This window comes from Copadichromis virginalis, linkage group LG10 (assembly GCF_057382275.1).
Source record: "Copadichromis virginalis isolate Kocher_CV1m ecotype Utaka linkage group LG10, C_Virginalis_male_GT1.1, whole genome shotgun sequence".
Classification (NCBI taxonomy): domain Eukaryota; kingdom Metazoa; phylum Chordata; class Actinopteri; order Cichliformes; family Cichlidae; genus Copadichromis; species Copadichromis virginalis.
In genome coordinates, this window is record NC_140627.1 from 13094323 (window position 1) to 13121851 (window position 27529).

Consider the following 27529-nt stretch of genomic DNA (forward strand, 5'->3'; position numbering starts at 1 on the left):
CCTCGTAGCGGCAGTACACAGTGTCGCCGACAGGTGGTGTGTGTGCTGCATGCATAACAACGACAATACACACTGTACCTTGCTATATTAGCCACCAAGAAGCTTCTTAACGTTAGCCAACAAATAAAACTACAATTGTTAAAATTTGGAAAATGACAGCCAGTGCAGGGAACTGACGAAAGCATTCTCTATGAACAGTCCGTACCGCGTGGATTATTTGATTTCAGTCCGTCTTTGAATTAAAACGAGGTAAGTAAAATGGCGGATAGCTAACGTTAACATCAAGGGAGTTTGCCATTGAAGCCGCTTTTCTGGGTTAGCTGTCAAGACACTTGTTAGTGTCACCAATAGTCATACCTATAGAAATACTAGTTCATCAGAATGTGCTATAGTCAAGATAGTTACCAACTGCAGCCTCTGTGTGTTTCCAGTTTGTGTTATATGTGCTAGTGGTCCAGTTAGCCAGCTACAGCTAACGGTAATACTAGCTAAGCTAGTTTCTTATGGTGTATCAAAACACTGGCGCGAAGTGTAATCGCAGTTGTGGGAGCCGGTATTAATTAATTAGAGCGTTGATGTCTGTGGCCAAGATCACATTATCAATAGATTTAGCTCACATTAGCCTGAGAACTGCTTGGCCGTCGTAAAAACGACGGCACGTCAGGAGGAGATGAGAGCCGATAGCAGACTCAGCCTCCCAAACATCTGTGGTTGTTTGTATTTCGGAAGTATACAACTGCGCGTGTCACAACTGCGGTATGATTAAATTGTTTCAAATTACGAGTAACGATGCAGTTTACCGACACGGTGGACAGTAATACAAGCGAAAGACAATTGTGCTCATCAGTAGCTAACGTTTTATTGAGACACTGAAATCCGTACAGTATGCATATCCATTTATGGCGTTCAGAGCCTAGGGACAAGCCCCTAGTCTGCTCAGGAAAAGCCGTGTCATGTTTACTGGGATTTCCACTTACAGTATGTTCTATTGTATAAGAGCGGTCCGCAGTTTCCCCTTTTCTCTGAAAGTATCTGCTGTAAACGTAAAGTTACGCAGAAAGTTGTGAAACAGTCGCGATCACATGCATTTTTTCTTTTTTCCTAAAAAAACGTTCATTAAGTAACACATTCCTAAGTATCTGTTTTAAAGTGTTAGAGCTGGGAGACAAAATCACTTATTTTCAGCTCCGAATAACAGCTGTGTTGGAGATACAAGTGTAGTTTGCAAGTTGTAAAGTGGAGAGTGAAAGTGAGTCTGGGGAAAACACACCCCTTAAGCTTGGAAAGCTTTTTTCTGAGAATGGCCACTAACAAGATGTATTACTTAACTTTGCCAGTGTATTATCTTCAGTAAATTAATTAATGTGATATACATGTTTTTATGCCCCCCCCCCCCCCCCCCCCCCCCCCCTCAATTATCCAAGGAGAGGTCACAAGTCATGACATCTTAGAATCTGGACCCAGCAAATTTGGAGCATTTTGAACCAGTAGTGCAGTCAAACAAGCATTTCCTCTTGCATTTCTCAGTCTATAAGCCTGTTGTAGAACACTTAAAAACACAGATGTCATTAAAAATAGTTCCATGTGTCCCAGTAAACTGCAACAGTGCGACACAGTCAGTGTGCGCACTACTGGGGTCTCAGTCATCTGAAATATTTTCTTAGCAGCTACCATGCAGCAACCAGAATCCAGCCCCTAGTTGTCAAAAAGATTAATCTGCAATTTCATGTATTACTTAATAGTTTGCTGTAGTACTGTCAAGTGATCCACAACAAATAGACTTTTTTTGCTAAGCCTAACAGCCCTTGATAGTGGTAATAAACATGGCAAGTGCAGAGGTTTGGTATTGCTGATGTGCTTATGTGGAGCCTGGATGGGTGGATTTCTTATTTTGATGTCAATGTGTAATTTTTATCTTGCTGCTTCAGCTGGATAAATCACATTAATTGGTCTTACAACTGGCATCAAAACATATTATTGTTGTCTAAATGTCAATGGACTAATTAGCTAGATAGATCTAGCTGACTCGCGAACGAACATGGTGCATCCCAGGTTGAGATAAGTGGCTCTGTTACACGCTCTCTGCTTTCCCCATTGCATAGCTAACATTATTACTATGTCTGTCAGCAGGTTTGGCTCACATTTTAACATACTGTAGCCGCGTTCCATTGCCGATATCTTGTGTTTGCGTTTACAACCTGCATACCATGCATTAACACGCATTTATGCAGATAAGTTATCTGGATACAGATAATCAGATTTAAATAGGTTATTAAAGCTTTGTGTGCCCTGACAGTGACACAACCACGCTCTCGTCATGCCCTTCAATATTAGTTTCGACAAAAAGTGTGAATCAGTTGGTACTACTATGATTACAATGATTAATCTTACCACGAAATGTGGGAAGAGTTTCATCTCAGCCACAACTATGTGCAGTATGACTAAACTAATAGCAAACAAAATGTACTTTTCATGAGCACGTTAAAAAATAACTGTAGGCTAGAAGGAATTGTGTGTTGAAGACTTCTTTGACTTTGGGCTCACATGAAATGGTTAAGAAGACTATTAGTATGACCCATATATGAGCAATGTAAATGGAGTTCATTAAGTCCAATCAAGGTGTATTTATCAAACAACATTTGTAAGGATAAAATTTTGAGGGTTTAAAATAACAACTATTTTTTTTTGCTTTTGTTTATTAAGTTTACCAATTACAATAAAGGTTAGAATAATGTTGAATTCTTCATAATAATTTTCTAACAGATAAATATTGGCCACAGGGATATGTGAATGTTGTCTTATTTGTTGATAGGATGTAAGTTGAAAAGTCACATATTTTGGTGAATCCTTGACGGAACTGCACAGTAACAGTAAAACCTCAAAACACAGAGGAGGGAACATCATGGTTTGTGGCTGGTTTTCTACTTTAGACCAGTGATAATGAAATCGAATCAAGAACTTCTCTTGAATGCTTGGCAAGTTGTTCACGACCTTAAATCATTATAAAAATGGTTATACATTTTTTGTCTTGGCCAAAGTCTTACCCTTACCCAGTTAAGATGATGCATGAGTGAAAAAGGTCCCGGTCCTGTAAAGCAGCAGTCCCCAACCCCCGTGTTTGGTACCGGGCCTCGAGAGTTGAAAATTTGTGTGAAAATTATTTTTTTTGGGTACTGGTTTTATTTTGTTGTATTTATCCAGGACACCTTAAAGGCCGGTCCGTGAAAATATTGTCGGGCATAAAGCAGTCCGTGGCGCAAAAAAGGTCGGGGACCGCTGCTGTAAAGTATCTCTGAAACATTGCTGAAGTCTCTAAACCAGAAACATCTGATGGAGTTTATAGCTGATAAAGGCAGTTCTACAGGTCACTCAAATCAGTGCTTGTTTTGTGAATGGCTATACAGAGTTAAATAACAACATGTAAAGTCCAACTGTAACTTAGAAAAAACATTTATAAGTAATCTATGCAGAAGGAAATCCCGGCCTTTTCAAAGGATTTATTAACATTTTCTTGAAACAGCAGGGGTTTACATAAGATTATTTTGACTGTCCGGGGTTTTTTTTTTTTTTGCTTCATTCATTTCATTTTTTAATAATTATGTTCTTTTTCTTTTTCATGTGCTATTATAAAGGTATATCCTTGCTCAGCACCCAGAGCAGTAAGAGCACCTACTCCAGCAGATCCAGAAAATGTTAAAGAAATGATAGCAGCGCAGGACTTGCACACTGAGTTTCAGTTTCCTCAGTAAGTAGAACAACATGGAAGTGTTACTGTAAGGTTTTTATGTCCTTCAATGTTTATTTTGTATGTATGCACTGATGATATTTGAGATCGTTTTTGCTATGCTTGTGTTACTTTTTGCAGTTGTATTAAATACTAATAATAATTACTAATAAATCCATGTGTTATGCACAGAGAGGCAGAATCTCAGTTGTCTTCAGATACTGACCTTGAGGATCCCGATGGCAAAAATGCGAAGACAGGAAAGGGCGTGGTATGTTTTCCTGACTTTCTTATCTTGGGCACTGTGCTGAGAAGCACTTTTAACATTGTCTGTTATCTGGCTTCACTTACTCCGACATCAGCGATCAGGCAAAGCAGTCACGTGAAAGTGGTTAGAAATTTAAAAGTGTTAGTCAACCCAGGGTTATAATCAGTCTATCTAAGAGCACCTCCACATGAATGGGATGACTGTAGCGCATGAACGATCACAGATATTGAGAAGTCTGCTGACAACAGAGCGGCTGCTGTTAGAAAGGAAAATAAAACTATAATAACAGGAAACTGTTAAGTGGTTACACACCTAATACAGACTTAAAGTAACACAGTTATTGCGCAGAAACGTGTTGTGTGAGTGCATGTGAGAGGAAAAGTGCTGTAAGGCTGGAAAATACCTACAGTATAAATAAAGTTTAGCCAATTTGAAGCAAGAAAGGGAAAATTGGCAAAAATGCAGACTGTGTAAGTAAACAGTTAGTCAGACAGATTATAGCCATTGTTGTTATTATTATTAATGTTTTGATAATGATAATGCAAATAATAAATTTTTATTTAATTTGATTAAATTTGTAGTTTATTTTTGCAATTACATAACAATTATATTATAATTGTAATTTTATTGTATAATATTAACTACTAATTGTAATTAGTAATAAATAAACTATCTAATTAAGTTATAAGGGTTTTTTTTGGGGGGGTTTTTTCAGATAATTGATTGGTTATTGGATTGTGATTTTGTACCTGTTGATTTCTCATTTCAAACACCATTAGTTACTATGTACTCCAGTAGGAAGTGAACCACCTTCTTAAAAGCCAGAGTGAAACCTGGAAAAGCCCAAATCCTGCCTTGTAGTACAGGCCTCGGTTTATGTGCAGTCATGGTCACACGCAGGCTTGCAGTATGTCCAGCATACACTGAGTAGAAATCAGTAAAACATCCTCACTGGTTTCCCGCTATCACAATGCTAATACATAGTCAAAAAAGTTTATATCATGCAGCAGCTACGTTTGATAAGAAAATAAGTCTGTTTCATCTCTGCATCAAATGTCTGTAATGTGATTTAGTTCCGTTTTTCTAATGCACAGTAACCAGATAAGCTATTGAGTATAGAGGCACACTGATGCAGTGTATGATAACAGAAGAACATCTTTCTCCTCATTAGGCAGCCAAGAAAGGGAAGAAGGCGCTTGGAGACAAGGCCAAAGGTGGTGGAGCTGGGAGGGTCACTGGTCCCGGCTGGGTGAATGGCCACCATCAGGAGAATGGAATGGAGAACATGACCTTGTTTGAGGTGGTTAAAATGGGGAAGAGCGCCACACAGGTGGGTGCACGGATTCTAATTTTCAATCAGTAACAATATGTAGCCTGGTTTAGTGTCTGTGGTTCTCATTTTTTGAATACTTAATCCATAAAGCTTGATTTTATATTACTGTATTAAACCTTTGCTATAGCTGCTGTATTTCTGAGGGTGGGCATTTCAAGCTTACAACACACTCTATGCAGTGAACTTCATTTCTGTTTATTTTTTAAAGGAGTGCCACACAAGACTTATTGACAGCTTTTCTTTTTCTTTACATCTGACCTGATTTCCTTGAACCTTATGCATTGCGGTTAGAAGCAGGTTCTGTTTCTGTTTTTGTTCAGTAGTGGCTGCTAAAAAAACTAGGTGTATTACTGCTGCCTCCTGGTGGTAATACTGGACAAACAGGTTTTTTTTTTGTTTTTTTTTTAATTAAAAGATAACCTAATGACTACTCGAATAGTCAAAAATATTACCCACGCCTGTTGTGCATCGATACATTAACTACACATGGCAGCAACTCAATTCACCGAAAGGCAGCATATTGATTAGCACAAAGATAATACCATTAAACAAAATGTAATAGACTGTAGCTTGATGTTAATGCAATAGCTAGTATTCTTTCAACATAGACATTAGCGTAGCTCTGATAATCTGTTTTATCATCATCATCATTTATTTATTTATATAGCACTTTAAAAACACACCTGGTAGACCAAAGTGCTGTACAATACTAATATGCACATAGTAATAAAAGCAGACATAGCAATAAAGTTAAAAAACAATAAAAAAATGAAAAATAAAAAATAAAATAAATAAATAAAATAAAATAAAATATGGCTCAGTCATTTCAGGACTCTGCTCTGCTCTGCGTTTTACTAAACGTAACAGTTGTTCAAAATGTAATAGGCCCAAGTCAAACATGATCAGCTCAGTTTCACTCGTAAAGTCAGACCGATGCAGGCTCCTCAGCGTACAAGTGCAAACGGCAATGACAGCCACCATGGCATAAGCTCCTCTTAGTTATGGCTGGATCAGGTGACCCTGAATTCTCCCTTAGTTACTTTGCGTCTAAGCTGCTAGGGGCTTCCCATGATGCAGTACTAAGTGTTTCTTCTTTACTCCCCCTCCCCTTTTTTTTTTTCACACTTCCTGTGTGGTTATATACCCACCCTCCCCCCTTAACCATTAGTTATTCATCTTTGGCCATGTTCAACAGTGTGTCTTTGTCCTGTCCCCTCACCCCCGACCTTCCACTTGAGGTTTCTTTCTGTTAATAGGGAGTTTTTCCTTCCCACTGTCACCACATGTTTGCTCATATGGGGTCTTTTGATTGTTGGGGTTTTCTCTGTATTAGCATGTTGTTGTTGTTTTACTTTACAATATAAACCGCCTTGACGTGCTTGTGGTGATTTGACATTATATAAATAAAACTGAATTGAATTGCGGGGATTCAGCACAACTATAAATCAAGCTTAATGGATTAAGAGGAGTCAACAAAGCATGCTCTCTAAGGAATGTTTTCAAAGTTATATTTTAGTTAGAAGTGTAAATAATTATGTGATAATTTTGTGAGTGTGCTTCCCTTTCCAGTCTGTGGTTGATGACTGGATTGAGGCATACAAACATGACAGGGACACCACTCTTTTGGACTTAATCAACTTCTTCATTCAGTGCTCTGGCTGTAAAGGTAGTTTTCCTACTTGTATTGTCTAAATGTGCAGCATGTTGGGTGCCTGAAAGCCCATTCACACGCTCAATTTTGCTGTATTAGGTGCTGTGAGTGGAGAGATGTTCAGACATATGCAGAACTCGGAAATCATCCGGAAAATGACAGAGGAGTTTGATGAGGTGATGTAGGCTGTGTTTCAATACAACGTATTTTAAAGAACCACACCAGCATGGGAGATGTTTTTAATCTGGCCTGAAACAAATGTAATACTTGGGACCCCAATCTGATTATCTCTGTGCTGTACAGGACAGCGGCGACTATCCATTAACCCTCTCAGGACCACAGTGGAAGAAATTCAGGATAAACTTCTGCGACTTCATTGCGGTTCTGGTGCGACAGTGTCAGTACAGCATCATTTATGACGAGTATATGATGGACACAATCATCTCGCTACTCACCGGCCTGTCTGACTCACAGGTCAGGGCCTTTAGACACACAAGCACACTAGCAGGTCAGTTTTATTGTGGATTTTGTCTCCATCCTGCACGCCCATGCTGCTGTTATCTGACAGCAGTTGTTCCTACACGTATGTGTTTTAAACATTGTTGTCTCTGCCAGCCATGAAGTTGATGACAGCCTTGGTGAACGTGGCTCTGAACCTAAGCATCAATATGGACAACACACAGAGACAGTATGAGGCAGAAAGGAACAAGGTCATTGCTAAGAGGGCCAATGATAGGTTGGAGCTACTGTTACAGAAGCGCAAAGAGGTAAGAAGAAAGATAAGTTGTCAAGCATTCAACCCAGCGTTGATGTTGGAGTGTAATACAGCAACACGTCAGTGGGTGTGAGCGTTGTTTAACTCTGTCATTTAAATTTTTCACTCTATATATAAATTGACTGGGGGGGGGGGGCATGCTGCTGATTGTATTTGCCCCTTCATGTGCAGATATGCCATACAGGTGTAGCCTTTTCTGCCTTTGTGTCTCTGGAGAATAGACTCAGTCACTACTGATTTATTTAAAGCCCCATCCCTAACCAGCTATAACCTAAAATTATGACTTTGTTTACCATTCCGTGGCCTTGTAATTCACTCTGTTTATTTTAGCTCATTATTTTATTGATATTTTTAGCGCAGCCACAGAAACATACTTCTCTCTTTCCAACAGCTGCTTCAGGGTCTTAATGCAGGCAGCCTAACATCGCCTCTTGAAGGCCGAATCCCTGTGACTGCCGCTTTCCCTTCAATGCATGTCGTATTAGTCATGGTTAATTTAGAAAGACATCATGTTCAATCACGGTTTCCTTTTCTCTCACAGTTTGTCAGTGCTGTAATGACACGTCATTGGCCACTGGATTAAAACAGTGTGTTTTTTCACCAACACTTTTCGTTGCCTCTCCGCATCAGTTCAGATGACATCTGGAAATTCTACAGTTAGAAAAAGTTGGGGGCTTTTTAGACTTGTGATTGCATGGGCTGTTATTAAATTCAGAGGAGGGTGGCTGCGCTTAATGGCAACTTACAAAGTGTCAGTTATGACGTTATATGAATCTGACGACACGTCTCCTGGTGAATCGTTTAAAATGAGTGATTTTTACCATTACACATTTTATGATTAGTTACAAAAGACTGTTGAATCTCACTTTGAGATCTTGTGAATGTCTCACAGAAGCGGTATGAAAGATTTAGTGTAAAACTGAACTATTACTGCATAAGGCCACTGATCCAAATCTGAAATGATAAGACTGTATCATTTCAGATGATAAGACAATAAGCACATTGAACAGGACTGGTTCTTTTTATTTTGAGTTCATTCTACATAAACTGTCCTTTCTAGTTCACAAAATGCATATAAATCCAGTATTTCTGGTTTACCTTTAACAATGGTAACAAATAGTGGATGAAATCTGTAAAAAATCCAAGCATAGAACAATACCAACCGTGATCTTGGACTTTCAGGGAGTTTTTGTTCAATTAATTTCAAAAACCTTCTGTTTATCTTTTAGCTTCAAGAAAATCAAGATGAAATTGAAAACATGATGAATGCAATCTTCAAGGGAGTGTTTGTTCACAGATATCGGTAAGTAAATCCTTAAGCGATAAGGAATTCCCCCAGATTATTATGGTAAATGGCAACCAGACTGTGTGCTGAATGTAAGATTTCATCACGGGCTTCTTATCACTTTTGAGTTTGTACAACAAGAAGCAGACAGAACAGAGTTCATTTAGAGTGTTTTGGCACCCTCTAGTGCAAAATCAATGTTAATACAAGCATGAGTTCATTATTCACAATGAACCTTCTTCAGTGCTGTTTACAGCTGCCAGGTCTGTTAAAGGCCCGTTTACTAAATTTAGTGAATTCTCTTTGTTTTTGCCAGCGATGCCATTGCTGAAATCAGAGCCATTTGTATTGAGGAAATAGGAGTGTGGATGAAGCTGTACAGTGACGCCTTCCTTAATGACAGCTACCTAAAGTATGTTGGCTGGACAATGCATGACAAGGTGAGTTTATGGAAAAAACTTGTGTTATGGAAGAAGATATTAAAGCCCACATCTTAAATCTTAGATTTCTGAGAGTCAGCGTATGTAGTAGTACCAGAGGTGACACAGTCAGTATAATTGAGATAAGCATCAATATAATTAATAACAACTTTTAAAAAAATGTACTCGGCAAGTAGGTTATCCCAGCCTATGTATGAAACTGGCTTCAAACCATATTATTCTCCCTGCTCCTTCTCATGAGAATTTGATGAACTCAGAATCTTCTTTTTCTAGTTTAGGAATATTAGTACCAGCTTATCGTCACTTCATGTCAACAGTCAGTTTTTTGAGGACCACTTTTCTGAAAAAACGCAACGCATTCGTTCTGTACATAGGTTACCTGTCATGTTTGTACACAACACGTTCAGTTTGTAGCACCCTCTATCCAGAAAATCTCCCATTTGTTAAAGCCTATTACCGTAATTCCCGGACTACAGAGCACACCTGATTAAAAGCCGCATGCTCTAATTTTAGAAAGAAAATCAATTATGTGCTTGTACAGGCTGCACCGGATTTTAAGCCGTATGCGTTTTACTTGTAATATGAGATATTTACACAGAAATATTACACGTGACGATTTTTAACGTTTAATTTAATCCGTAAGGTAACATAAACAAACAACATTACAACGTCTCTTAACAATTGGTAAAAATATATACCGTATATATACTACTTATCAGTTTTATTGGTCTGCTGTTACCAGGCAAAATGTTTTTGGCCGCATGAAAAAAAATATGCATTAGCCGCATGTCAGTATAAGCCGCAGTGTTCACAGTGTGGGGAAAAAGATGCGGCTTATGATCCGAAAACTACGGTAGTTAAAATTTGAAGTCCAGAGCTCCTGCTACCATTTTCTTTCAGCTAGAGGGCTTTTATTCCAAACACCTCCAATCACTAGACTTATCCAGAGTTTAGATGGGTGCTCCAGTCTTGAGCTTATGCCTTCACTTGGCTCACATTGAAAGCAGGTGGATATTTTATGAGGTGTACTTGCTTTTCTTGTTCAGCCACTTGTGCTGGGTGAGAAAGATGCCTGGTACAGACTTCCTGTTTGGTGGAAATCGTCTGCCTGTGAGAATCCTATTTGATGCTGAAAGACACCCTCATGTCTTGCTGCTATGTCCCATGTTTGTTTTATTATTGCTGGTCCTCACGCATTTTTATTACCTCTACATAGACTTTTCATGTAACTGCATTTCAAAATGTTTGGATTGCAAACAGCTGTCTAAGAGAAATCAATCTAAAACCTGCTTATAACTTCACTTAACTTGCCTCTAGGGGTGCATTATAAGCAATTTTAACTGGAATAGTGGCAGAGTAACACAGGCATTCAGATTTCACGAGTATTTAATGCATTTCTGCTACGACTGCAGCAAGGTGAAGTGCGTCTGAAGTGCCTGACTGCCCTGCAAGGCCTGTTCTACAACAGAGAACTCAGCACTCGGCTGGAACTCTTCACAAGCCGCTTCAAGGTAAGTAAGCATTACTAGAAATGTAGATGCCTCTTGGATATCATTGCATAGATGTAAATGTTTGATAAAGATAAAATAGTACCATTTGGCCATCATCATACCCGCAACTAATATTATGGAGATCTGACATTTTCTCTCACTGACAGGATCGCATTGTTTCTATGACTCTGGATAAGGAGTATGATGTTGCAGTGCAAGCTATTAAACTTCTGACACTTGTCCTACAGTGAGTAATCTCGCCTCCTCAAATTTCCATTTAATTTTGTGCCACAGCATGTGATTATTAGGACATGTTTTAATTCAACACGACAGCAGATGTCAACATTTTCTTCAGACAAGTGTGTTATTTTTCTTAGTGTGCATTTATGTTTTCTTCCTAATTCTGAAAGCTATTGTGATTAAAATTTTTACAAATCATGTAAATAACAATGATAATTCTCAGTGTTTGTTTTTCTTAATCAAAAATCCAATAATCACAAAGAGTTATTTTTGCTTTTCATGTAACAGGAGTAGTGATGAGGTTCTGACAGCAGAGGACTGTGAGAGTGTTTATCATCTGGTTTACTCGGCACATCGACCCATCGCCATCGCAGCGGGGGAGTTCCTGTTCAAAAAGTATGTGTTTTTCTGCAGATTTGAAAGAGATGTAATTGAATCACCAGCTTGAATGAATGTTATCTATTCAAAATATTTTAGTGCCAGTAATAAAACTGACAGAAACATTCCAGGGATTGGCTTATTGTGTAAACAGGCTCTTTGATTCAGCCTGAGTCTGGTTGGCACTGCATAGCGAGCAACATTCATGGGAAGCACACTAAGCTCCAAGAAAGGAGGGAGAGGAGGAAGGGCTTAAAGGAATATTCCACCCTGCTCTCGGCTCGGAAGGTGGCTCTGAATTTTTCTTTGCTGGCTCCTTGTTATTACAAAAGCAAAATAATGCTTGCGTGAAGGCCAGCTTAAGTGTAAACTCAATTAGATTCCATAAAGGAGACACAGGAAATATGCATGAGATATTTGTCCCACCTCCTTTCCTAAAGAGGCTGAAAACGTTCATTTAGCCTGTTTTTCATACGTGTATTAAACTGCTTTTTCTTTGGTTGATTGAAGGTTGTTTAGCCATCGAGGTCCTGAGGAGGAGGGATTACCCAGGAGGGGCAGGCAGAGCCTCAACGGCAGCCTGATCAAGACTACTGTGTTCTTCTTCTTGGAGAGTGAGGTGACCAGGCTTTTATGTCAGCCCTGTGCCCCTGCTTTGCAGAAATGGCAGTTTCAACTGAAACGTGTCAATCATTAATTATTCTTAAGATTGGATTAAATAATTAAATACGAATCAGAACTGTGCATACATCTATTGCAAGGCACTGGAGATTTCTGTTTTTTGGCTCAAAGAGAATAAAAAAATAACAGAAATGTATTATCTGTGTTTAAATAGATTATTTCATTTCATTACAATTCACATTCCATTTTTTACAGCTCCATGAACATGGGGCCTACTTAGTGGATAGCCTGTGGGAGTGTGCGTCAGAGCTGCTAAAGGACTGGGAGACTATGATCAGCTTGTTGCTGGATGAGCCAATGCCAGGAGAGGAAGGTAAGGAAGCGCTGTCTCAGAACGAGGTTTTTAGTGAGGAAAATGAATCTTTTTGCCACTCTATTACTTATTTGTTGTACTTTTACTCTAATTTGTGCTTCTCTTAGAAGGCAAGTCTTTTCATTAGATACTTGGTAACATTCTTTATGGGTTTTTTTTTTTTTTTTTTTAGCTCTAAACGATCGTCAGGAGACAGCCCTGGTTGAAATCATGCTCTGTGCCATTCGGCAGGCTTGCGAATGTCATCCTCCTGTAGGCAGAGGCACGGGGAAGAGGGTGAGTGTCAAGCCGTCATGCTTGAGATAGAAAGGATTAACTTAGCTCCTTGAATGATTTCGTGTTGACTGTGCTGTCGGGGTTTTGTGCATGGAAAAGGTCCTGACTGCAAAAGAAAAGAAAACACAGCTGGATGATCGGACACGAGTCACAGAGATGTTTGCAGTTGCTTTGCCTCTGTTATTGGCAAAGGTGAGTGATTCAGAGTTCTCAGAGTTCATTATTTCATCAGGTTCAATATTCATGAAATAAGCCTGACTGCGTTCCCTTTTGTTTTTGTAGTACTGCGTTGATATTGATAAGGTGACCAATTTGCTACAGATACCAAAGTTCTTTGATCTTGACATCTACACAACTGGGCGGTTAGAAAAGGTTTGCGAGTTGTTTGTTTTAAAGCTTGTTTTACAGCTGAAGTGCATTGTATGTGCTGCTGGTGAAACAATGTTATGTTCTTTCAATTAGCATTTAGACGCACTGTTGCGACAAATCTGGGAAGTTGTGGATAAGCACACAGACACTGAGGTCCTGGAGGCCTGCTCTACCACCTACCACTATCTCTGCAACGAGGAGTTCACCATCTTCAACCGTGTGGACATCGCCCGCTCCCAGCTTCTTGACGAGCTTGTAGACAAGTTTAATAGACTCCTGGAGGACTTCCTGCAAGAGGTAGGTGCTGTAAGGCGTTTATCTGTGTGGATTATTTTAAAGGATGCTCGCAGGAGTAGAGGCAAATATCTGAGATTTCAGCATATGATCTCTTGTTTGTCAGGGTGAAGAACCTGATGAGGATGATGCTTACCAGGTTCTATCCACACTTAAGAAGATCACCACTTTCCACAAGTAAAAGCAGTTCATGGAAACTGTTTCAGTTTTTGATTTGAACACATTACTTGTTAAAAATCTTACGTTTCTGTTTTCTCATATTGGGTTAAGATGTCAGTGACAGCATGCATGCATATTAAATGTTATAGATTTAATGTACATTTCTGCTTTCAGTGCACACGACCTCACTAAGTGGGATCTCTTCACCAGCAACTACAGGCTACTCAACACAGGTCTACAGAATGGCGATATGCCTGAACAGGTATTACAGTGTCATCCCCAAAATCCTACAAATGGAGTTAATCAGGGTGTTTACATTCCCATATGTTACTTGAGTTACAGGTGATGTGAGGGATAATTTGGAAAGAATCATTGATCATATATACTCACCAGCCACTTTGTTAAATATATCTTGCTAGTACCCAGTTGGACCCCTTTTGTGCTTTCAATTTGTGTCATAGATTGAACAAGGTGCTTTAAGCATACCTCGGAGATTTTGGTCAATATTGCCATGATAGCATCACAGAGATGCTGCACATCTATGATGTGGCTCTCCCCTCCTACCACATTCCAAAGTTGCTCTGTTGGTTTCAGATATGGTGACTGGAGGTCATTTGAGTACAGTGAACTCATTGTCATGTTCAAGAACCCAGTTTGAGGTGGTTTGAGATTTGTGATGTGGTGCTTCAACATGTCATCAGAAGATTGTACACTGTGGTCATCAAGGGATGGACATAGGGTGCAACAATGCTCATGCAGGCTTTAGTGTTTAAATTATGCTCAGTTAATAATAAGGGTCCCAAACTGTGCCCAGAAAGTGTCCCCCACACTTTTATATCACTGCCACCATTATGAACAGTTGATACAAGGCAGAATGGATCCATGATTGCATGTTGTTGACATCAAATTCTGACCCTACCTTCCCAGTGATGTAGCAGAATCGGACAGCCAGCATTTTTCCACTCTTCTATTGTCTAGTCTTGGTCAGCCTCTGTGAACCGTAGCCCCAATTTCCTGCTTGCAACTTAAAGGGGTGTTGTGGTCTTCTGCTTGCTGTAGTCCATCTACTTCAAGGCTCGATATGTGGTTGAGTTACTGTTGCTTTCTTCTTTCGGCTCCAAACACTCTGGCCATCCTGACCTGGCATCAACAAAGCATTTTGTTGCCCAGAGAACTGCTGTTCAGTGGACATTTACTCTCTCTTTCAAACAATTTTCTATAAACCCAGAGTCTGAGTCTAGCACTAATGACCGTGCCACATTCAAAGTCACTTAAATTGCCTCTGTTCCTCATTCTTATGCTCCTTTTGAACTTCACCTGGTTGTCATGACCATGTCTACATGCCAAAATATAACGAGTTGATGCTATGTGACTGGCTGATTAGATATTTGTATTAAGGAGCAGTCGAACAAGTGTACCTAACAAAGTGGTGAATGCGTGACAGAAAATAAAAACAGAAAAAATAGATGATTATATGAATAATTCTTTTGTGTATTTAAAAAGAAATAGCAAGCACAAATGAACCTTGACATGTCTTAATAATTACTGAACATCGAACTCTTTTAAAATTTAGAGTCAAGCTTTCAAAATAAAGTTACGATTAACCAAGTTAGTACAGTTCAAGTAAACTAGAATTACCCTCTGAGTGACCTGTTAAGTTCATGTTAAAATACTGAATGTGCAGTTTATCTATTCTGCTTGATTTTTGTTCCTCTCAGATTGTGGTTCACGCAATGCAGTGCACACATTACATCATCCTGTGGCATCTAGCGAAGGTTTCAGATGGCACTTCAGTAAAGGTACTGTTCACATTTTGGGGATATTTGGCAAAATACATGTAATAACATTTCTGTGCCTACATTTCCCAAATAAATATGATTGGCAGTGTATCACAGTTTGAAAGTATCCTTCCGCCTGTGTCACAGTAAATTCTCTCTGTAGTTACATTTGGACACCATGTATATGCAGATCTAAAGTAGGAGTTACATGTTTTTACTTTGTTTTGCTTACAACACTTCCCAGTCTGATTGCAGTTTTCTGTCAAGCTTTATAAATAGAGTTATACATTTCTTAATGCCTGGGTAATACAGGTACAATGTTACTTTGAAAGGGTTTTACTAACTGAACCTTTACTCCTCTCAGGGTGACATGGTGACCTTGAGAAAGCAAATGCGAGCTTTCTGTTTAATGTGTCAGCGCTACATAAACACCATCAACAACGCAGTCAAAGAGCAGGTGAGGATTTTGATGAGTCAGATAATTTTTATTTATTTATTTTTATTTCCTTTTTCGTTTTTTCAGCGCAACTGAAAATTTCTGTGGTCAGCATTTCCATATATGCTCAAGTGTTGTGTTTATTCCAGGCCTTCACTATACTGTGTGATCTGCTACTGATCTTCAGTCACCAAATTATGTCTTCAGGCCGGGAACAGTTGGAGTCTCTGGTCTATTCGCCAGACTCTTCTTTGCAGGCAGAGCTGCTCAACTTCATCCTGGATCATGTTTTCATTGATCAGGATGATGACAACAGCACAGGTCAGAAAACACTACCCTGTTTTATATGAACCTACCACACTCTGTTTAAAGAAGGAACATGACTTTTTATAAATTTTTCATTTTTTTAGATGGACAACAAGATGATGAAGCCAGTAAAATTGAAGCTCTACATAAGAGGAGAAACCTTCTTGCTGCCTATTGCAAATTAATCATTTACAATGTTGTGGAAATAAACACCGGAGCAGATATATTTAAACAGTACATGAGGGTAGGTCTAAATCCTGTAGAGATCATAACGAAATCATCCAGCCCTGTTGTTTTAGTTAACAGTATTTCTCCTGTTTCTCCTCAGTATTACAACGATTATGGAGATATTATCAAGGAAACAATGAGTAAGACGAGACAAATCGACAAAATCCAGTGTGCAAAGACGCTCATATTGAGCCTGCAAAAGGTATGACATGTGAAACAGATGGATGGTCACTAATGTGTAAAACATACTTGTTGCTGATATTATGATGAGACCAGGTTTGCCGCTGTTCAGGAGACACAGATGAATTGTCTTAACACATAGATAAGGAAGCGCCTTTTGTCTCTGTACTGTCAGTAAGCAGCCAGGCTGTCCTTGAGATCCAGCATCATCATCACTTAGATCATCATACTGCTGGAAGCCCGATAAAGTCTTTTCGGGCCTCCTCAAATAGCGATACCTCACCAAATAGAAGAGATAAAAGAGTCAGTCCCAAAATCCTTTATTTGCATTTTAGTCTGGAAAAAATCTTCTCAGGGTCTTCAGAGGCTTTTAATTACTAAAATCAGACAAACAGTATTTGAAACCTCTTTTGCAGTTGTTCAATGACATGTTGTCTGAACTCGGCTTCAATTTCGACCGCTCATCATCAGCCTTCTGCGGCATAAAAGAGCTCGCCCGACGCTTCTCATTGACGTTTGGTTTGGATCAGCTGAAGACCAGAGAGGCTATTGCCATGTTACATAAGTAAGTCATTTCCCTAACCCAAACATCATTTGCTCTAATGAACAGGAACTTTCATATGTCATGTCTTGTTTGTTTATTTTAGAGACGGGATTGAGTTTGCCTTTAAAGAGCCAAGTCCCCAAGGAGAAGGAAGTCCACCGCTTAATTTAGCATTTTTGGATATCCTGAGTGAGTTCTCTAGCAAACTAATTCGACAGGACAAGAGGACAGTGTAAGTTTGCGGCACGATGAGTAATGTGAGCATGAAAATGATGAGAACCTCTAAAAAGACTCTAATGTTTACTGTCATTTCGCTTTTTGCAGTCACATGTACTTGGAGCGATTCATGACATTTCAGATGGCCCTGCAGAGAGAAGACTGCTGGCTGCCTCTCATCTCATACAGAAATTCTCTGCAGGCTGGAGCAGATGACGACACTATGTCTGTAATTAGTGGGATCAGCAGTCGAGGCTCCACTGTCAGGAGTAAGAAATCCAAGCCAGCCACTGCCAGCAAAAGAAAATTGCCTGAAGGTGAGCATTGCTGGTGTACTTTGGTGGACCATTTATTTTATCTACCACAGCAACCGATCTGCAGCATCAGGGGTCGGCAACCTTTCTGATTATGAGTGCCATCTAAAATTTCCTCAGAAGTCAATGTGCCATATGACTGCATTAGCAATAAATTTAATAATGCTCTATAGTAACAGTTACACACTATATAGAACCACTTTATAGAATTATATTTGTTCGCAGATGTTGGCAGCTATCAGCGAATAGTCATCAGCTATTTTGAAACAAAAAAGACACTCTTTATCCATAACAGCAAATGAAGTGCACAACAGAAAGTGCAAATGCTATTTATGGTTTCCTCACAACAATGATAAGAAAAATAAACTGGGTCAGTATGGTATGTTTGTTAATACAGAGATACACATGTTAATCTGATCTCTGGTCTCCCACTCAGAGACACAGGTCTCCGAGTGTCCAGCATTCAGACGGCTACCTGAGGACACTCTTCATGTGAGAGAAAATCTGCTATTTGTACAACCAAATACTGTCAGTAAGGCCTCTGCAATGTTCTGAAGACAGTTAAACTTGTCAGGTAGTGATGTCCAGCAGGTGAAAATGCAAACTCCATTAACGCGCACAGCTATGGATACCAGCTGCGTTCGTAGTTCTGCAAACTTTGACCCCACAGTCTCGAGGTTTTCAGTTCAATCAGCTGCATTTCGATGTTGCATTAACTGGCATTAACTCAGCCAGTTAATCTGAGACAAATCCAGCTGCTCATTAAAGCTTTCTGGTTTGATCAGAAAAGAAAACATTGGTCCATACACCTGAAAGTCCCGAAAATACATTGTGAATTCTGTCTCAGTCTTCGGATGTATACAAGCATTTCCGTGGTGCTGATGCTGCGCTGAGCGGAGAGCTCCTGAGGTATTTGAAGTGTTGGAATGTGAAAATTTCAACATCGCTTGACAAAACTGCCAGCTAGCAACGTCCCTCTCACCAGTAGGCTAAGTAATTTTTAGCCAATTACAAGTTGAATCTGGTACTTGGGGTTGTTAGCTAAGATACTGTCATTAAGAAGCGGCACAACTAACGTTGCACAACCTTCTCAAATTAATTCACTGCATGTCGTGCCCAGGGCTGGACTGGGACAAAAAAATTGGCCCAGGCATTTTGAGTAGAGACCGGCCCACCAGGTATTATAGGAAAAGCCATAAAAACTTTGAATGAAAACAGACGCTGTTGTGACAGTGATGTACAGTCTTATTGGTATATGTATGATTTCTATACATTTTACATCAGATAAAAACTTTGATTGTAGGATTCAGATAATTATTTATTAAAAGCTAGACATTTTAAATGAGAATAAGAAAGAAAAGTATTTCTTTGTGCCCCCCTTTCCCTGTTAATGCCCTGCCTGGCCCCCCTGGCAAAACTTTGCTAGACCCGCCCCTGCACAGTTACCAGCTGTCAGCTATGTAAAAAAAAAAAAAAAAAAGGATCCTGGTGTTATTTGTCTCTCAGAAACAGTTCATAACTTCCCTTCAACTCATTCATGTCACGTAAAAGGTAAACCTGTTTCTCCATCACCTGTTCAGCTCTGATGATTCAGTAAGGACATCTCCTGGTTTCATCTTCATGTTTCCCTCTCACCACATATCCAAACCGACATCCTGACCAGCAGGTTTACAGCTGTGGCTCCAGCAAACATCAGCTGATACTAGAAATTAATAATAAATAAAATCTAACAACAGCTGATCAAGCTTAAACCTGCTGCTGTTGTTTGGCGCAACATCCACTGGTTTCCTGTTTCTGGCGCAAAGTGGGCGATAAACAAACAAGAGAGAAAAGCCGATCAGCTGATCATTGATCAGTTTCATGATTGAAGTAGCAACAGGAGAGGGAGGGGGAGAGGATGAGAAGAAGAGGCAGCTGTGCAGCGCAAACACAGAATAATGAGGTTACTAACCTTATGAATAAAATAAAGTTCACTATTAGTACCATCAAAGCACCCACCCAGCTGTATAGAAACTCCGTCATGCTAGCTAGAACGCAGTACGAGTTATTGTAACTGACTGTAAAAAGTCAGCACAACGAAAATAAACTCCACCTAAACTTGGTTTATATCTGACCCAGATAGACTGCAGGTCATGACTTCTTACCTGAAGTTCAGTTCACCTGACACTCGGACCGGCGGCCGCCTTGGGTCTCTCCTCCTCCTGCCTCCCCTTTCCCTCATCCACCTGCTGGCCTCTGTGGAAGCTCCGCCATAGCCACCACCAAACAACTGAGTTATTTTTACACATCGGCCAGCATCTGGCCAATTCACCACCTTTCATTGTTTATACTGTTACAAAAAAATAAATAAAATCATCGGCCCATAAAAACCAGAAATCACCATGGGCCCACTGGACAAATGCCCGGTATGCCCAATGGCCAGTCCAGCTATGGTTGTGCCATCAGTTTACCCTGGCACGCGTGCCCAGGATTGCCGACCCCTGATCTACATCAAAACAGCTGCTGGTTAGTAGAGTTGTATTTAAGGTGACAACATTTTCTTTGTATTCCATGACTGTCACAGCAGTTTGTTTGCTGTATTTCTTAAAGTCTGCCTGAGATTGAAATAAGGTCTTTCTGTGAGCGAATACGCCGTCATGAATTTGAATACGGTGCAGTATTCACCTTCAAACGTCACACATAAACATAAAAATGCATCTCTCTCTTAGGCACATGTATTTCTCCTAGGATCCTCTTGCAAAATGTTTCATGTTAATTCTCATCACAGCCTGCCACTTTAATAATAAATCAAACAGCTCACTCATTGTTATGGTCACTGCGTGTGTTCAGTAAAATTCAAGGAGTGTAACAAATGATTTTCTCTGGCAGAAGAGAACAGCAGTAGCAGCAGCGATGCGGTTTGGATGAACCGTGAGCAGAATGTGCAAACGCCAGTGATGATGCATTCACCCCATCTAACTTCCACTGTACTGAGGGATCCAAAGAAAATGAGGCCAGAGGACAGCTTCACAGCCACGTTCACCATGCCAGCAGAGCAGCATCCCCATCAACCTGTGCCTCCTCAGCAGCAGCAGCCACACCCTCAACACCAGACTACCATTGATTACAAGTAAAAAATATGTGTATTACATTATTGCATACATGTCTGCAGAGGTCTTAGTTGCAGTACAGTATGTAAAGCCACTTTTTTAAAACTGTGGGAATTATGAAGTAATGAACCCTGTTCCACAGTACCCAGGTTACTTGGATGCTGACACAAAGGCAACAAGCTGAAGCCCGTCAGCAGCAAGAGCGGGTTAGCATGCACTACGCCAAGATGAGGAACCACATGCAGCAAGCAATGTAAGAAGTTCAGCACTTAACTGTTTTTGGCCGAACTTTGAGCCAATAAAGAGTCTGACAAAAAGCATTTTTCTGACGTGTTATTTTTTTGTTATGCGTCACAGTCGTCGAGGCTCTGGGCTCATGGAGGATGATGAGGAGCCAATAGTGGAGGATGTGATGATGTCATCTGAAGACCGCTTGGAAGATATCAATGAGGGCATGGATTTTGACACAATGGACATCGATTTGGTAATTAAAAAAACTAACAAACAATAGTCTACATTTGTCTAGATGCATGTTTAATAATTCCAGTAAGGAAATCCTAGGAAGTTGATTCTGCTGATTTGGACGTGGCATTTTCAGCGGGAGATGAGAAATGAAACGTTTCTCCCACTGAAAATGTAGCATCCAGATGAACTGAACCAAATTAGAGATAATCTGAATCCTGCATTTCTAGCAGAGTAAGCTGGTCATGCCAGTCCTTCCAATAAATAAATAATAAAAGCAAATGTTGATGTTAAAATTAATAATTTTTTTGACTGTATATATTTTTTTCATCTTGTGGAGTATTCTTCTAACTGAGTTGTTATCTTTCAGCCGGCATCAAAGAATCGCAGAGAAAGAACCGAACTGAAGCCAGATTACTTTGATCCATCTTCCATCATGGATGATTCGGTAGGAGTATTCCACTTCTTATAATAACTGATTGATTGATTGATCATACTTTATTCATCCCGAGGGAAATGGGTTAAGGCTGCCAGCCGTGCCAGCGCCGTCTTACCCTTCCGACCATACGTACATTACACAAACATCACATGGGGAAGACGGGTCAGAGAGGTATAACATGGAAAAAGTACAACATGAGGAAAGATGAGGAGAAAAAAATAACTCCCCCCAGACTGAGCTCCAACAGGGAGATCAGTTTGAGAACAGAAAAAAAAACACCTCTGCACATAGCACATGAAAAAACTCTTAATACACCAAAGAAACACATGACAAGCAACAGGGATGGGTAAAAGGTGAGAGACAGCCAGTGTAGACAGTGCATCCGGGCCAGCAGCATAAGCGCTGGTCTCCTTGATCCACCGTCAGCATCGGAGGGGAATAAGCGTAGAAGACGTTTGGAGGGGGAGTGGGGATGAGTGTACATCTGCCTGTGTATATATGTCTGTGTGCATGTGTGTGTATGTGTCCAGAGTTCAGCTGAGACAGTGTCCTTCGCCCTGCCAGGCTAAGTAAACAGTCTTCCAGCCAACCCAGGTGGCCTTGCATAGAATGGGAAGAACAGTCTAAACACAGTCCGTATCAGGGTGTTGTTGTTCAGCTCCAGCCTTGAGACCGCAGCTGGCGCCGAAGGGGTATCCGCATGAAGTCAGAGGTGTGGACTCGAGTCACATGACTTGGACTCGAGTCAGACTCGAGTCATTAATTTTATGACTTTAGACTTGACTTGAAAAAATGTTCTAAGACTTGTGACTTGACTTGGACTTTTACACCAATGACTTGGGACTTGAATTGGACTTGAACCGGTTTACTTGAAAAGACTTGATATTTTACCCCAAATATAAAATTTAACATGCATATTATATAGAGATTGAAAATGTGACGTCATTCACGGGTAGAACCGCAAAGGATTCTGGGAACTCATGGCAAGCGGTACTAGCGCACGCAGGCTTTCAATTAAAATCAGTTATACAGCGATAAAAAGAAACACAAAAATGTCAAGAAGCCGTTGTATTATTAACTGCAATAGCCGGTCGCATGACAGCCACGGGAAGCCGACGGGTAAAGAGATCGGTTGTTATCGGATTACGTCGTTGAAGAGAAATTGTTCGAGCCATGTTTCCGAAGTAACAAAGAGGCGACGGATGGCCTGGATTGCAGCCATTCAAAGATCAAATATAACGTCCCAGAACACTCCAGCTCACAGGTTAGTCTGCTCCAAGCATTTACACGAAGGTCAGTGTTTTTTAGTAGTTAATACGTCATTTTCATAACATAATTGGTGATATAGGTTACAAGCAAGTCTGGCGCTGAACAGAAATTGTCGCGCTATGCTCCTTTGTTTATTGTGCATAAATAGTGAATTGTCCTGACACAATATTGCGTTTCGCTTCTGTTATTATGGTACATTGACAAAAACATATACTTTTATTCACAGGATAAAACAGGTTTTTTGTATCACTAATTGCCCAGTATGATTACAGCATACAGTGTTATTGTCACTGCTACATTTCTGTGATGCTACCAGAAATTATTTCCACTACTAATTAATTACCGTTGAGCTCAAAGGTCCTATTAATAAACGGTTAAGGAATGTGTATTTATGACGACAATTTGTGAGACTGGTAAACTTATGATACGTACGATGGTCTTTTGTTCTACACGGTGCATTTCAAGGTCCTGTACCCATCCGTCGGTAAACTGTACCTGGGCTTGTTGCAGTGACCTGAAGTTACTAAACTTCATGAGTGTATGAACTCACTCCAAGAACCGTATGCTTATAAATATGCATATAAATATGCTACAATGAGATAGCTGACTTCATCTAACTAGCAAATGTTGTCCAGGCTACGTTGGTGATACAGTTTTTTTTAATGTGTATGATATTTTTGTCATGCGATTTTAAAGCTGGTCCTACAACCGCATCCAAGAATAACATGCAGCTTATCTCAGAACCGTCGGTGAAAATTATTCTTGGAGCTAGGTTTAATTGAGCTGCATTTTAAAGAGGTGCAATTTCACAATTTATGTATATTTTCTAAGTTCACTATTTTGTCATGTGTTGAGAAAAACACAGATTTTAAAATTACATGGTCTAATATTTACATTTAGCATATAACTGCAACATTATTTTTTCGTTGTTTTTTTTAAAGACTCGAAAGGACTTGAAATTCAAAGTTTCAGACTTGTGACTTGACTCTGACTTTTACACCAGTGACTTGAGACTCAACTCTGACTTGCCTGACATTACTTGAGACTTGACTTGAGACTTGCAAAACAATGACTTGGTCCCACCTCTGCATGAAGTGATGGTGGTTTTTACTTTAGTGCGAACAACTCATGAATTTCAAAGCTGTTCTAACAGTCCGACACTGGTTTCTCAATCTCCCGTTGGAGAGTCGTGAGCTTCTCCATGATGTTATCAAACTTGCGCTCCGTGATGTTGTCATTCTTGTGCTCAAAGAGCCGATTCTGAGAACTCATGAACGCAGTGCGCTTCTCCAAGATGTGATCCAATTTGCGCTCAGAGGTGTTGTTCCGAGCGAGCCCCTCCAAGATGTAATCCAGTCTTATTCTGAGTATTCACGGCAGCCGTAAGCCTCTCCAAGATCTTATCCGTGCTGCACTCAATGAGCCCATTTTGAGAAACTCACGCCTCGTCCCATCGTTTCAATCCCAGCGGGCAGCCTTGTGGGGGTTTGAACAGCCAGTTCCACTTTGTTAATTCTTCGATAAGCCAGGGCCAAGCCAGCTCCGATCAGCAAGAAACCTGTTATCACGGTTCCGAATAGGTAGATATCTTCAGCACTCAGGCTCACCCGAGCCCAGACTTCTCGTTGAGAAAAAGGGTGTCAATTGTATTCAGGGACCAGTTGATCAAATCAAATCCATAATTCCTCTTTTAGGTTTTAGAGAACAGACTGTGAGAGAGTGTTCCAGGGAAAAGTAATACAAAAAACACGAGACTAGACAAGGACACAAGAGGCTAAGCAGGGAAGCTAAGGGGGAGGAGGAGGAGAGGAGAAAAGTGCGACCGCCTTCGTCAAGAGCAAGAGAGCAAAAAAACCCAAAAAAACCCCTGTTTGAGTGAATGGCCAAGTAAGCATGATAGATCAACGTACAGTTCACGCATGCCTAGCCTTATTTGGTAGAAGTCCATTTTCTTGTTATTTATGACAGTTTGATTAAAGAACCCCAAAGGAGGAACAACTTTAGGTGTAAAAACAACCACATATTTCTCATCTGTTCATACTGTACACTCGATATCTGTTTGTTTTTATTTGGTTTTGAATTTCTAACACTGCTTTTTTTCTTTCGCCTTTAGGTTCTCAATGTTTCAATGTTTTAATATGAAAAGGACAGCATGTCATCGAACTCCTGGGACGGTGAAATGACTCTTTATAAATGAGAGTGGACTGGACTAGTAGGCTTGTGAGACACCAATGTTTGCCTCTTTAACACTTTGTTAAAACTTAGAAGGAGTGCTTGAGCTTGGATTTGAATTTTATTCTGCTATTTTCACACACCGGATTTTGGTCACACTGCGACAGAGATGTTTCGGTTTTTGTTCAGTCGCCCTAAAAAAACTTGATGCCAGCTATCACTTGGCTACACTTGTTATAATGTGTGAAGCGGTACAGGTACGGATATTGTGTAGCAGTTTGCATGGTGATGGGACGATAACAGGTCAAAATTCAAGTGAATGATGTATACCTTTAAACTCTTTAAGTAGACGAAAAATGTCTGTAAATACATAGCGGCCAATATACAGGGAGGGTGAACACAATTTCATGAACACCAGAAAATATAATAGGCTTGCAGAATAACACTACTGTTTTGATGCTTGTAGTGTTCAGTTATTGTTGAACACTATAATAACCCTGCACTTGGTCACAGAGGTGGTAATTGTGCTGGATGGTCATTTTTAAGCTTTACATCGAGAAACTATCTTAGGTTTAAACGAACCCCCTCTCTGATGCAATCCGGACATACGCTGAACATATAATGTTTCATAATGGCAGCAGTTATTAAATGGCTACTGCGTTATATTGGAAGGGTGTCAGTGGTATTGTTGTTCACCTTCTGAACTTTTAAACTGTAGATTCTGGCATGGCATGTAGCCATATATCAAAACATGTACACAGTAAGTATAATGTGAACTGGCGTGTCATACTGTTTAAAGGCCTTGCCACAAGTTATATATATACAGCATTCTCAGATTTCTTTGTGATGGTATTTTTTAGAGACATGTGTTCTGCTTTTATACCTTCTAGATAACTTTGATTTATAGATATTTTGTAATGACAATCAAATGTAAATTAATGGTTTCTATTAATCATGTTATTTCACATAGAGATTGAAATGATCCTTTTTAAAGGAAATGATTATGTTACTATAGATGTGGCCAGCTGTATTTTCTTTTCGTCTCTCTGTAGCGAACGGGTACAAACGTACCTCATTGCTCAGATGTAGTAATTTGACAAATTGAGGCTGCATCTAAAATTATTTTTTAATGTTGGAAGAAATCACAATGTTGTAAAACTTTGACTCAACCTCAAATATGTAATCTCTCCTATATATTAACTATTTTTTTCCACTGTATAGTATCTAGTAATATCTAATATTAGAGACATGCCATGATTGCAATCTTTAAAAGAAAGGATTTTTAAAATGGTTGAGAACGATGTGTGTTTGTTTGGTTTTGTTTTGTTTTTTGTATTTGCAGGTGTTCAGAAATAGTTTTTCAAACTGCCAGTTTGGTTGGTTTGCGACTGCTGCGTGTATAAGAGTTATAGAAATATTCTAAATTACAAAGCTTCTAAATTCTTTAGCCAACAATCATAGTATCAGAATTGTATATTATACAGTTACAAATGTGTAATATATTGTGAATCGGTGCTCATTTTATATTTACTGTTTCTTTTTGTGTGAAATTTTGGGGAATTGTCAAAGGAAAAGAATGTAAGTCTTTGACATTAATCTACTAATTTGTAAGTGCACACACAGTGCATTGTTTTTTTTTTTCTTTGTTTTACCGTGGATTGTTCCGGTATTTCTTCTGTGTATTGGCCTGGCTGGCAGAATCAGACTTTATGAAAGAAGGTGTAATCATATTGTAGCTGAAAATGAACCTTATTTCCTCAGTGTCACTATAATCTGGAGAATCAAATCATCAGGTCTTAACCCTCCTGTTATGTTGACCCAGAACAGAAGAGATGTCATCTGCATCACTACAGAAAACCAGAAAATCAAAATTATACAAGAAAATTGTAAAATAATCAATGCCAGTGTTTCTGACACTTTTTGGATGAGTACACATGCCCTGGGTCAAATTGACCCAGGAACATAATTGGTGTTCCTGGAAACCAACATAACAAGAGGGTTAAACATTACCACATACATAATAACTTTTCATGTTAGGCAAATGAGAAAAACACATCTTAGACTTGTCTGTAAATTTACATGACTCATGTCATTTTGGAGCTTTTCTGTTTTGCATCAAACTGCTGAAAATGTGCAAACATCTGTACGTTTATACATATTTAAATATTTGCGTATATTAAATTTGTGTTTATATTCTATTTACAAAGTGCCCATTGCATCCTTTACGGTTTGTATTTATGTATGGAGATGTAACATGAACAGAATAAACCCTCTACAACTGTGTGACGACTTAATAACACAGCAATAAATATGATTTGATATGGTATTAGAACACCTGTACTGTAACTATAACTGGCTTTTACTGATGAAACATGAGTGCACCGGAGGATTATGGAAATCGCAGCTGTCCTGCAATTTGT

The 27529-nt window shown here is 39.6% G+C and overlaps 1 protein-coding gene across 1 annotated transcript; it reads left to right on the forward strand.

Moving 5' to 3' along the window:
* On the forward strand, positions 1-27392 carry stag2a (STAG2 cohesin complex component a). The gene is made up of 34 exons (XM_085469904.1): positions 1-249; positions 3633-3745; positions 3917-3995; positions 5164-5322; positions 6895-6991; positions 7076-7152; positions 7280-7484; positions 7592-7743; positions 8981-9054; positions 9353-9476; positions 10889-10987; positions 11134-11213; positions 11495-11602; positions 12095-12203; positions 12461-12578; positions 12751-12854; positions 12954-13046; positions 13137-13226; positions 13317-13520; positions 13624-13694; positions 13851-13938; positions 15395-15475; positions 15819-15911; positions 16040-16211; positions 16301-16440; positions 16525-16626; positions 17021-17169; positions 17252-17380; positions 17473-17681; positions 20547-20787; positions 20910-21020; positions 21125-21251; positions 21600-21677; positions 25051-27392. The coding sequence occupies exons 2-34, from the start codon at positions 3702-3704 to the stop codon at positions 25072-25074; spliced, it is 3831 nt and encodes a 1276-aa protein (XP_085326030.1). The 5' UTR covers positions 1-249; positions 3633-3701; the 3' UTR covers positions 25075-27392.
* Positions 27393-27529: the final 137 nt, after the last annotated feature.

Excerpts from the sequence above, each read along its gene's own strand:
- stag2a (XM_085469904.1), top strand. The coding sequence starts at position 3,702 with ATGATAGCAGCGCAGGACTTGCACACTGAGTTTCAGTTTCCTCA. Across the intron at positions 9,477-10,888 it reads GCTGGACAATGCATGACAAG|CAAGGTGAAGTGCGTCTGAA; the intron begins GTGAGTTTATGG and ends CTACGACTGCAG. Across the intron at positions 16,441-16,524 it reads TATTTAAACAGTACATGAGG|TATTACAACGATTATGGAGA; the intron begins GTAGGTCTAAAT and ends GTTTCTCCTCAG.